General features: G+C 47.6%; 6 protein-coding genes across 6 annotated transcripts; 4 read left to right on the forward strand and 2 right to left on the reverse strand.

Annotated features, from left to right (window-relative positions):
- Positions 1–445: 445 nt before the first annotated feature.
- On the forward strand, positions 446–2,015 carry F4817DRAFT_325097 (uncharacterized protein). Its single transcript, XM_049301724.1, has one exon. The coding sequence runs from the start codon at positions 687–689 to the stop codon at positions 1,671–1,673; it is 987 nt and encodes a 328-aa protein (XP_049162815.1). The 5' UTR covers positions 446–686; the 3' UTR covers positions 1,674–2,015.
- Positions 2,016–3,250: 1,235 nt separating this feature from the next.
- F4817DRAFT_311909 (ubiquinone biosynthesis O-methyltransferase) lies at positions 3,251–4,183 on the forward strand (the record flags this gene model as incomplete). Its single annotated transcript, XM_049300061.1, has 1 exon — positions 3,251–4,183. One exon carries the CDS (start codon positions 3,251–3,253, stop codon positions 4,181–4,183), a length of 933 nt encoding a protein of 310 aa, XP_049162816.1.
- An 851-nt stretch (positions 4,184–5,034) lies between these two features.
- On the forward strand, positions 5,035–6,707 carry F4817DRAFT_356108 (amino acid permease/ SLC12A domain-containing protein; the record flags this gene model as incomplete). Its single annotated transcript, XM_049305751.1, has 2 exons — positions 5,035–5,184; positions 5,235–6,707. The coding sequence occupies 2 exons, from the start codon at positions 5,035–5,037 to the stop codon at positions 6,705–6,707; spliced, it is 1,623 nt and encodes a 540-aa protein (XP_049162817.1).
- A 121-nt stretch (positions 6,708–6,828) lies between these two features.
- On the reverse strand, positions 6,829–7,870 carry F4817DRAFT_325101 (trimeric LpxA-like protein). The gene is made up of 2 exons (XM_049301725.1): positions 7,321–7,870; positions 6,829–7,258 (listed from the first exon to the last, which is right to left on the reverse strand). The coding sequence occupies exons 1-2, from the start codon at positions 7,717–7,719 to the stop codon at positions 7,070–7,072; spliced, it is 588 nt and encodes a 195-aa protein (XP_049162818.1). The 5' UTR covers positions 7,720–7,870; the 3' UTR covers positions 6,829–7,069.
- A 111-nt stretch (positions 7,871–7,981) lies between these two features.
- Positions 7,982–9,923, forward strand: F4817DRAFT_175959 (NADH-ubiquinone oxidoreductase 51 kDa subunit mitochondrial precursor). Its single transcript, XM_049298276.1, has 3 exons — positions 7,982–8,510; positions 8,571–9,558; positions 9,618–9,923. Exons 1-3 carry the CDS (start codon positions 8,157–8,159, stop codon positions 9,788–9,790), a joined length of 1,515 nt encoding a protein of 504 aa, XP_049162819.1. The 5' UTR covers positions 7,982–8,156; the 3' UTR covers positions 9,791–9,923.
- Positions 9,924–9,987: 64 nt separating this feature from the next.
- On the reverse strand, positions 9,988–11,649 carry F4817DRAFT_325103 (peroxisomal biogenesis factor 11; the record flags this gene model as incomplete). The annotated part of the gene is made up of 2 exons (XM_049301726.1): positions 11,479–11,649; positions 9,988–11,022 (listed from the first exon to the last, which is right to left on the reverse strand). Coding segments are annotated over exons 1-2 (833 nt in total), but the record flags the coding sequence as incomplete, so codon positions are not given.
- Between the last annotated feature and the right edge of the window lie 395 nt (positions 11,650–12,044).

Here is a 12,044-nt window from a genome sequence, read left to right on the forward strand (position 1 = left end):
CCGGCGCGGGGGGGGGGGGACCCGAGGCGCTCGGCGCGCGAAGCGCGCCGCGCGCCTTTCCCCGGCAGCAGCGGCGGACAACCTCGAACATTAAGCTTTACTAAAATTTTTTTAAAAAATGAAAGATAAAAAAAAAAAAAAAAAAAAAGGAGCATGTGGGATTCGAACCCAGGCTCTTGTAAAACTTGGATTACTTCAAGTATGCAATGCGTGGCTACGTAATTAATAACCGTGGCTATAGCCAAAAAAAAAAAAAAATACATATTTCGAGAAAAAGATAAAAGTAAAGATCTGGAAGAGCACGTGAGAATTCGAGGATGCACCCAATTAAAATGCTCAAAAGCTGCGCACGGACGAACTTCCTATTTCGAAAAATGGCCAGGCCAAAAGATCGTCTGACAATATCCCTCGTAAACTCGGGCATATCCCTCGTAAACTCGGGCATCAGTCTTCTTCCGTCTTCCTTATCTCAGCTAGCTCAGGCAGGTAGTGACGCTAAATCCTTCGTACCCTCCAGCCACACCTTTTTAAAACCAATCACACCCCTGACCTCCCCCTCCCACGAATTTAGCATCTCTACATAGTCTGAGGCATCTCAGGGGATTTTAGCCTCTTTCAAGTCAACCAAATTTATTAATTATAATCATCAATTTTTGTATAATATTATATTATAATATTTGATCATTATGGAAAGCTTTTCAGATTTGCCTGCCTATCCATCTTCTCCTCGCCAACCTCTTAGTAATCACCCAGTTATACCGCGTCTCACATCAGAATTATCCGACCCTCCTACCACACCGCCAGCAAATCCTGAAGAAGAGGAAGAGGAAGAGGAAGAGGAAGAGGAGGGGGAGGAGCAGGAGGAGCAGGAGGAGCCCGAGGGTATCCCCGCAGGCACCCCTATACCATCTACAACTCGCAGGCCGGGGAGGGTTGCAGCTGATACAATAAAATACTGGAATCAAAGGCGGCGTTATGGCTACTCCTTTGAAACATTCATGGAAGATTGGCTTTTAGGAAAGGCGGCAAATGATGCATACATAGGGTCAAGAGCATCTCGAATGGCTCGGGTGCTAAAAAAGCCAAATATTCGAAAGCGTTTAGAGGCAGCCGGCGTCCGATTACAGTTTGATGGCGAAGGTGATATAGGCGTATTGCACACAGCGGGCCTTGTTCGCGACGAGCTATCTGATTTAATATCTCAACCTGCCTTCCGCGCTTTCGATCCCGAGTCGTTTTCAGCGCCGGGCGACGCGCCTTGCGCCGTCAAAGATGTCTGCAATACGGCCTGGATTAGCAGCGCTATCGAGTCCTCTTGGCCTCAAATACAAGCCACGTCGCCTAGCCTCGCTACGGCTTTAACAGCCGTACTTGCAAACCAGCGAGCTGGCCGGAAGTCGTACGTAGCCAAGCCTGACATTTTTGAGTCACATAAGGCTAGGGCATATATGATAGCTGCTTTGTGCGCAGGCGCTTATGCGCCAGTGCAAAGTAATTTCTTGCCTATGACAATAGGCATATACCTCCATAATAACGGGGTACCACGTCGGGTGGTAGAAACGTTTGCTCGGTTTGGTATATCAGCCGGGTATAGGAGTGTTGTTAAGCAGCTAGATCAGATAGCCTCTCAGTCACGAGTACGTATTAGTGGCATAGGGTCTCCGGAGGGTTAGGTTAATAAAAAAAGAGATACGTATAGGAAAATCTTAAACGCGCAGCCCACGATCCTACCTTACCGTCAATGGGGGGGTATAAGGAACGGTATATATTCAGCTCAATATTTTAAGCCGTGCATATACCGTTTATTACAATAAACGCTTAGACTTATTTACGTATCCAGGTTTCTACCACTCATTTAATTGAATAGTATATATACGGCTCCCTTACCGCACGTGTTAATTTTTTAAAACGTATATGGGTTTAAGCCATATCTATACCGTTTAATTCAATGAGCGGTATAGATACCGCTTAATCAGAATGAGCCGTTCAAAAATTGAACCGCTCAGAGATTTGAGCCGTATACGTACAGCGCAATACACATATGACATACAATTGACGTAATTGATTAGATTCAATTGATTAGATTTAATTGATTAGATTCAATTGATTATATTCAATTGAATAGACACAATTGATTAGATTCAATTGAATAGACTGAATTGAATAGGTTCAATTGATTCAGTATGCGTGGCCTTATGTGGCCTTGTATGTGGCCTTGTATGTATGTGGCCTTGTCCAGTATGTGGTATGTGCTGTGTGGGTGTGGGTGGTGTGGGTGGGTGGTGTGGGTGTGGGTGGTGTGCGCACCTGCCCTGTTAGATACATATATACCACATTAAGAATACCATGTACGTGCGCGTAACGTAACTGCTTATGTCTATTGGTCTATTTGAATGATGTGTGTATCTTGACCAATTGAAAAATTAGATCCTGTGACTTTGTGACTGTAACATTCAAGTAAAAAATATGTGACATGTAAAAGATAAAAGTATAGCATCATATAATTAGTATGGCAGCACCATACAATTAATATGATGCTGTACCTTCCTTTTGCACATATGCCTATATACCATATGAACCGCTCGAAATTTTGAGCCGTTCAGACTTTTGAGCGGCTTAGTCATAATGAGCCGTATTTATACCGTATAAGTACGGCTCATTATATAAGCGGCTCGTTTCAGTTTAGCGGTTTTTTTTTAAAACGTTTAAAAATTTTTGAACTGCTCAATTAGGCTTAACGTTTAAAAATTATAACTAGAACCTTTCCTTTCACGAATCAGAGCGGTTCAATTTTTTGAACAGTATATATACGGTATATATACCGTTCCTTATACCCCCCCATTGACGGTAAGGTAGGCAGTGCCGTGTTTGTACCTATACGATAACTTTAACTTCAAAGATAGCATCCGAGATTTGGCCTTCGGCCGTAAAGACGTTATGCAAAACTTGACCAATTGCCCCCTTATTGTAGCCAGCCCCGACGTACACGGCCCGTTTCTTCAGTCTCAATAGCGTGCAACGGTACTTTGAAGCATTCTCCCGTTTTGGACATGTGCCCCACAGATACAAAGGCACGAGCCACGCAAGGCGTATGTGGCGCAAGCGAGCGTAAACCCGCTTTTCAACGAATCTAGTCTGAACTGCTGAGATAACGTCTTCCACCCTTGCGCGACGATAGCATCCGTTGCAGCCAAACAGAGAAGTTTTAAATTTACGTGAGGGTAAAAGCTGTTACTAAGGACGGTAAATCATGCCACCCCGTATAAAACCCGCGCTTGTCCGACAGCTCCGATATTCTCCAGCCAGTCCGCGTCCCGTTCGATGCATAATAATATCTCCAAGCCGGAGCTTCTCGGTCACGAAAGCCTCGGCCTCGGCTTCTTACTCATCCCCGAATTCTACCTCCGCCGATTCCACGTTTACAACAGTTTCGCCTGATGAGGTCTCTCACTTCAACGCCCTCGCATCCTCGTGGTGGGATCCTCAGGGACCGTCCCGCATCCTCCACTTGATGAACCCGCTGCGCCATGACTTCATTCGCTCATGTCGCTCTTCGGCCCTCGATGATCCACCCCCACCTTCGAATAACCTGAAATACTTAGATATAGGCTGTGGAGGTGGTATATTCGCCGAGTCTGCTGCCCGATTACCCACGACCGCGTCCGTGACGGCCATAGACCCCAGCCCCGAGGTGTTATCTATTGCTAAAGCACATGCTAAGCGGGATCCTGCCTTGCAATCTAAGTTAACTTATATAAATACGCCTATCGAAAAGCTGCCGGTTCCAAGTACGCCTCAGGACGGCTATGATATCGTGTCTATCTTCGAAGTTATAGAACATGTGTCGAACCCAGCCGAGTTCCTTGATCGGTGTGCTCCCTTCGTCAAGCCGGGAGGTTGGTTGGTTCTCAGCACTATCGCAAGGACATGGCTTAGTTGGGTGACGACCAATCTCGTGGCGGAAGACTTGCTTCGTATAGTACCGAAAGGCACTCACGACTGGCAAAAGTACATCAACGAAGAAGAACTAAAAACCCACTTTCTCCAGAACAGGACAGAATGGACTGAGCCTAGATGTATGGGCGTAGTTTACGTTCCTGGTCTTGGCTGGAAGGAGGTGACTGGTAGTGAGAAGATTGGCAACTACTTCTTCGCCGTGAGAAAGGTCACTAAGGTGGTATAATTAATCCGGTGTTGGCTCAATTGTTACGTGAGCTTGAGGATATGGTGCTGCCTCCTATCCATACACCTACATCTGATTGCCAAAATTCTGGTTATATGAGCTCTACGATGGATTACTCTTATTTTTTCCCCTTTGATTAAGAGTTTCGGTCATGGGATGACGCCTTTTGGACCTATATCGATCACACCATTCCTCTCCAAATTATCACCATGCCGATGCGGGTTCATCGTTATCATCTTCAACTACGGCCGCTATCCGGCTCATTCGGTTTATTACCTGCTCTCTCAAAGGAAACAGCAATGCCATAATATTGCCAACGGGCCCAGTCCAAACAACTTGGATCTAATAACTCGTAAAAATACGTACAGTAGCAACCAAATATCTAGACACACTTGTACAAACCGCTTCACGCTTTTACTGATCGACAAATAAGTATTTCTTAAGGCTTACTACGTCCTTATCGAGGCTTGTCTGGTTGTGGACTACTTGCGCGATAAGACCTACTGATATTGGATGTCGTAATCCCGAATGTAACACTATCTACCAATAATAGGGAGGGATACTATAGATACCACCTGGAACAAAGTGTCTACCCTACCTAGGTAGTTAAGAGAATCTCGAAGTAGTTGGCGTGTCTGTCTTGATTAAGGGTAGGCTTAAGTATGGATTTGGCTATACCGAATGCTCATCCCTTACCGACGGTCATAGTGGATCTTCGAATGATACATTATGGCAGCATGGACACATCCAGAAGAAGTCCTCTGTTTATTCTTCCAGTTCGAGCCTCACCCTTATCTTGACCAGTCGTGTAGGAAGGCTTGTAACATCTAAGTACCACTCTAGCCACAACAATGGGGACATCTTCAACGTCAGGAGCTAACGACGAAAAGTCGTCAATTTCCCCTGACGAGGTTTCACCGGAGAGGGAGGAAACTATTCTCGCTAGTAACGGGAATGTCATCGACGATGGCTTACAGCGCGGTCTCAAAAATCGCCACCTAGTCAGTAACTATCATAATTCCATCGTGAATAAATACTCAAGAGAATACAGCAAATGATCGCCTTCGGCGGCGTAGTAGGAGCCAGTATCTGGTACGGGTCCGGCTCAGCAATCTCCTACAGCGGCCCCGTCGGCGCTTTGATATGCTTTCTCATCATTGGTATTGACGTCTTCTTCGTCATGCAGAGCCTAGGCGAGATGGCAACGCTATTCCCCATCCAAGGCGCCTTCATCGAGCTCGCTGGCCGATTTGTCGACCCGGCACTAGCGTTTGCGCTTGGGGTTAATTATTGGTATGCTTGGGTGACGAATATCGCTAATGATTACAACAATATCTCGCTCATCATGGGCCTTTGGACGGATGCGGTACCGTCGTATGCTTGGATATTGATCTTTTGGGTTGGCTTTCAGTGTACCTCGCTCCTCGGCATTGTGGTTTACGGCGAGATGGAGTTCTGGCTCGCATGTTGGAAGCTTATCTGTGTCGTCGGTGGTTTCCTCGTCGCCATCCTTGTCAACACGGGAGCTATCGGTGGCGAGTACATTGGATTCCGATATTGGCGGGACCCGGGGGCGATCGCAAACGGGATCAACGGTTTCGGAAAGACTTTCGTCTTAGCCGCAGTTTATTATAGCGGCACTGAAATGTTGGCTCTGACCGCTGCCGAGAGCCGCAATCCGAAGAGGGACTTGCCTAAGGCAATCCGACAGACGTTTTGGCGCATATTAATCATTTTCCTGGGTTTGGTCTTCTTCGCCGGAATCATCGTGCCGTACAATGATAGCTCGCTTCTAACGGCGACTAGCAAGTCAGCACAGTCCCCATGGACAGTTGCGCTTGTGAATGCCGGTTGGGCTGGCGGTGGAAATCTAGTGAACGTCGTCATGATCACGGCACAGCTGTCATCTGTCAACAGCGCCATCTATGTCGCCTCACGGAGCCTTGTAGCGCTCGCGGTTAACGGACGTGCGCCTGCCGTCTTCGCCCGGACGACAGCTAATGGGGTACCTGCTAACGCTATCATCTTCTCAAATGTGCTCGGTCTCCTGGCCTTGCTGAACATTGCTGCTACTCCTGGGAAGGTGTTTAGCTATCTGGTTAGTATTTCCGGAGCTGCCACTTTCATCGCGTGGGCCTTCATAGGCGTCACGCACCTAAGGCTACGCCGGGCCTGGGTGTTACAAGGCCACAGCATCAACGAGCTACCTTACCGGGCTTTCCTATACCCGTATGGTGCTTGGTTCGTTGTCCTACTGAATCTGTTTCTTGTTTTCATCTCTGGGTACGAGGTCTTCGTCGGAGGCTTCGCAGCGGTAGATTTCGTCTTCTCGTACGTCGTGATCGCGATATTCACGATTCTGTACTTCGGTTGGAAATTTGTGAAGAGGACTAAGGTTGTTAGATTAGCTGATGCGGATCTCGTGAGTGGTAGAAGAGATTACTTAGTGTCGGAGGAGGAGAGTACCTCGGATAAGCCTGGGGTTCCATGGTATGTTATGGTCAAGAGGTTCATCTTTAGTTGAAGGCCTGGATTTAGTGCGACTAAACAGTTGGGAATAACTATCCGGTTCGATGTATATTAACAAATATACTGTTTTATACATCTGCCTGTTCATACTATAACTCATCGAGTGGCTGAATAGATTCATTCTATTACTAGTCTCTTCCTCAGCCTCCCTTCAAGTAGCATTGATCCATTCCCGGAGCGTTTCATAGAGAAAATGATACCTTCTCTATGAAATAGGGTACGGCTTCAAGTTTAGTTATGCTAGTTTCATCAAAGGTAAAGCAGCCGAATAAATCATTGGTGATACAAGGGCAATAAACTTAAGAGGGTATCATTGAATAAGCTAGGTCGAATCAAAACTAAAGGTATCTAACAAGATCATTGGAACTTGGCGGGATTGCTGGGTATAAGTCTCCTTAGCACTTCGATCTGACGCGCCTGTGCCTTGTTCTTTAACTCCGTAACGCCACGCTTATCAGTTCGTCTAGTACCATTCGAGTACACGACTGTAAAATCTGGCACTATCTCCCAAGGCTGTATAACGCTGTGGGGTGTTAAAGTGCAGTGCTTTGCCACCGTTAACGCTCAACTTACCATAACCATATAGGATGAATATATGATGAACTTACCTTCCCCAGCCTCGCCCCTTTTCCTATTCTGCAGCCTACGCCAACAATACAACCTTCGCCAATCATTGTACCGCCGGACTCGAGCACTACGCCAACTTCGATAGTCACATAGTCGCTAACCACCACGCCGTCGCGTGACTCACTAGGAGTCGGATCTGCAGAGGTTGCCCCAATGCTTGTTCGTTCGTGGACGATACATCTCCGACCAATCGTGATTCGGCCATTAGAGGAATCTAACTTTGCTCGAGGATGTATGACCGTCTCCGAACTGATGTTGATGGTGTGGTTCCCTGCCAGAAGGGCAGAATCAGCTATTGTGATTGATGAAGAGAAGTTGACGGGAGCTTTCGGGCCGGACTGGACACGCGGGAGGATTGACTGGCGTTTAGAGGAGGACATATTGCTCTCATATGGGTCGTATGAGGTAGAACATCTACGTCGAGAGTGTTGATGGGCTCAAACTCATGACGGCGTATAGATAGGATTTGTTTGAAGAGGAGGATTAATGATCAATAATAGGCACTTTAAATATGCTTATCGGTGATTATCTAGATATGCATAAATCGAATATTAGCATTAAACATGACGCACTACGATAAAGTGGCAGAAGATAAAGGCAATGGAAGACATGACCTCATTACTCAGCCATTCAGCCACTGATCGCCACAGACGGTAGACCCGCCTCCAGATGTCCCGAACCAATCATAGGCCGGTCATTTCTATTCAAAGGCCTCACTTTACTTTACCTTTTCTACGACAAAACCTACGAATCCCTCTCCATTGCCATCCGGTCTCTCCACTCCCTCTGCTCAATTGAGCAACCAAACACCTTCAAGATGCTGTCCAGGACTACCGCGCCGTCGGCAGCGTCCGCGAAGGCCCTATCACGTATCGCTCTACCGTCCTGCTCGAGATTACCGCAACAGTCTACGTCCCAGCAGAACCGATGTTTCGCGACCGTCCAGGATGGAACCCCGAAACGAACATATGGCGGCCTTAAAGACCAAGATCGCATATTCCAGAACCTCTACGGCCGTTACCCCGCCGACCTAAAATCGGCTAAGAAGATGGGAGATTGGCACAAGACGAAAGAGATCATTCTAAAGGGTCACGACTGGATCATTGGTGAGATCAAAGCTTCGGGCCTACGAGGTAGAGGAGGAGCTGGTTTCCCTTCTGGTTTAAAATGGGTATGTCGGATTATCACAACTCCCACCAGAAGATAATCGCTAATTACTGGCGCGATGCAGTCGTTTATGAACTTCAAAGATTGGGATAAGGACACAAAACCCCGATACCTGGTTGTCAACGCCGATGAAGGCGAGCCTGGCACCTGCAAAGACCGAGAGATTATGCGAAAGGACCCCCACAAGCTTATTGAAGGATGTCTAGTTGCTGGCCGAGCCATGAACGCCACCGCTGCCTATATTTATATCCGTGGAGAGTTCATCCTCGAAGCTGCCGTCTTACAACGGGCCATCAACGAAGCCTACGCCGATGGATTAATCGGTAAAAATGCCTGCGGCTCCGGATACGACTTTGACGTATACTTACACCGCGGTGCTGGTGCGTACGTCTGTGGTGAGGAGACGTCATTAATCGAATCTTTGGAGGGCAAACCCGGTAAGCCTCGTCTAAAGCCTCCGTTCCCGGCCGCTGTGGGTGTATTCGGTTGTCCATCTACCGTCGCCAACGTCGAGACCATTGCTGTCGCCCCCACGATCTGCAGGAGAGGAGGTAGCTGGTTCGCTTCTTTTGGCCGTGAGCGAAACCAAGGAACGAAGCTTTTCTGCATTTCCGGTCACGTCAACAACCCCGCGACCGTCGAGGAAGAGATGAGCATTCCCCTGCGTGAACTCATCGAGAAGCACTGCGGTGGCGTCAGGGGTGGTTGGGACAACCTGCTTGCCATCATCCCTGGTGGCTCGTCTACTCCTATTCTCCCTAAGAGTATATGCGATGACCAACTAATGGACTTCGACGCCCTTAAGGACAGCCAATCTGGTCTCGGTACTGCTGCCGTCATTGTCATGGACAAGAGCGCCGATGTCGTCCGAGCTATTTCCCGATTAAGTCATTTCTACCGACACGAGTCTTGTGGACAGTGCACACCGTGCCGTGAGGGTAGCAAGTGGACCGAACAAATCATGAGCCGCTTCGAGAAGGGAATAGGCCGCGAGCGGGAGATTGATATGTTGCAGGAGTTAACGAAACAAGTTGAAGGACACACGATTTGCGGTAAGTCGTCATCACGATCTTTTGCTAATTTATCAAGAGTGATACTGATTTCTTAATAGCTCTTGGCGAGGCGTTTGCCTGGCCCATCCAGGGTCTTATCCGCCACTTCAGACCCGAGCTGCAGGCGAGGATGCAGAAGTACGCAGCGGAACACGGTGGTGCACAAACTCTGGCTGGTGGATGGGATCCCAATTCCCGAGCAGAAGGCAAGCTGGTTGCCCCTGGCCAATAGACTTGAACGGATCGTCTATTATACTATAGTGCTAGATGGCGTAATACGAAGGGTTAGAGAAATACTCAGCCACGTTGTACACCACAAATACTCGTTACTTTGTACATATCCGCACAGAGGCAGCACTCAATTCCTAGATATTCCTAGGTACCTACTAGTGACACTCAATTTTTATCAAGTAATTCAAATTAATAAGAAATCGTGAGTACAATGCCTTAGTATTTATCATCCATACCTACCTACACACATAAGACATTCATACGACTTCTATCCCCAGTCCAACCCCTTTCATGATCTCGTAATTTCGTTTCAACGATACATCGTGGGTCTATCCAACAATTCTATTCAAGTTAACCAAGCTTGATATCCAAAACAGTTATGCAAGCGCTCTTCGAATTCGCCAAAGGGATGTGATGAACGTCAAGATCCGCTACCTTAGGTCTAGTTACTCCCTGCGACTTCTCGTCCACACCTCTCCCACACATCCATACTTGTCAAGATCGTCGTTACGAACGTAACTAGACCAACGGTACCAGGGTCGGCTTTGATCCAACCAACAACGCTGCCCGGTAGGACGATGTCGAGAATGCTAGCCGTGGCACCGCGACCCAGTTTGAACACTTTGGTCGTGATCTCCTGCTTCGGCTCCTGCTTGCGCTTTTCGCGACTTGACGCTTTTTTCTCGGAAGAGGCTGCTTTTTCAGTTGGAGCGGGTGGTGCGGAAGAGAGCGTGAATGATATTTCCAGGATGTTGTACACGGCGCTACAGACCAGAGAGAACAGCCAGAACCTCTGGCCCTCGACGGTAATAGTGCGTTCCCGCTCGGCTGTCCAGATTGCTAGCCCAGGAACTTGCAGCGCGTCTACCATCGTGCTGGCTTCCAGTAGTAGGTACATTCCCATGAATGTCTTTGAGAAGACGTCAATCCATGGGTGCACCTGAGACAGAAACCCGCGCGGCGCGGCTCCTTTCTGGCCCTGGGCGGCGGAGAGCTTGGAGGAGAGCTTCTGCGCCGCGTTGAATGAGTCCAAAAATCGGAATATCCGGAAGAAACGCCGGGCGAGTCCCAGACGTTGGTTGAGAGCTTTCAGGACGACGCGGGTTGCTGCAGGGGAGGGGGCCTTCTCTGTTGTGAGAATGAAGACCTCGAGGAGCACATTAAAGGGGAGGGTGAAGTTTGAGAGGATCTGCACGATGGATTGGAACAGGCGGAAGGTCCTCTCTAGACCGACTGTGGATTTGTGTTAGCAACTCAACGAAGAGATATGTAGATTTGAATAAATAAATAAAAAAGTTGTTGGTTCGTGGAATATGAAAGCTATCTCCTAAGTTCTTGAAGAGCCAACGAGAGCGTATAGTCCACTCCTTATAGAATCGTACAAAACTAACGTAGAGTATGGCTTTATACTCCAAATCCCACCCCCATTAGGGTGTAAGTCAGATACATGACAACATTCTCGCTAATAAGCCGAGGCAAACATCAGATCCCTCTCCAGGCAAGCCCGACATGTATATCAAATTTATTTCGCGATTTTCATTTGAATTAACCCACGACCGATTCAATTGACCATAAACTGAGTCGGGGTACCCTAGTCAAGAGTTACTTAACCCGGGCCACATGGCGTTTAGACGACCCCCGAAGTATTTGCACGACGGGCATGCTGAAAAGGAAATAATTTGGTCATACCTGAGTCGGTCGTGAATTTTACAAATTGTTCAAATTTCAGCGACATCTTAACGATATGGCCAGCTTCTATTTCAGTCGAGCTGGATCAAGGCTTGAAGGTGAGTTGAAGAGTAGGTGAATGGGAAGATTTAGCTTATAAAACATTGTTGAAAAGGGGTACTTCTAGGTACCTAGGTTACTCCGAGTGCGGGCGGTTTGTTGGGTCGGATCGGCTTTACGGGAGCTAAGGTACCTACGGACCCGCACCGGCCGCGGAGTAAGGTTCTCCTTCACATGGATGTGCATTATTATGTACGTTATGTAATATATAATTGTTCCAATTTATGTAGGTAGCTTACATGATCCCCTTGAACTATAAGATATAAGGTCAGATACTTATAGGAGAGTTACATGCCCACCTCCTACATACCTATATTTCGCAATACTCGAATCAATGCAGTGTTAAGCACACATGTACGGACCCTAACAGCAGCACCGATATCCAAGATGACCAGCTTCGTAAAAAGCCCAGCTTTCCCCTCCTAAGGAGAGAGAAGTTTAGTTGCTGCACCGCGTATTGGGATAAT

Source organism: Daldinia loculata (assembly GCF_022478755.1).
Source record: "Daldinia loculata strain CBS 113971 unplaced genomic scaffold F4817scaffold_4, whole genome shotgun sequence".
Classification (NCBI taxonomy): domain Eukaryota; kingdom Fungi; phylum Ascomycota; class Sordariomycetes; order Xylariales; family Hypoxylaceae; genus Daldinia; species Daldinia loculata.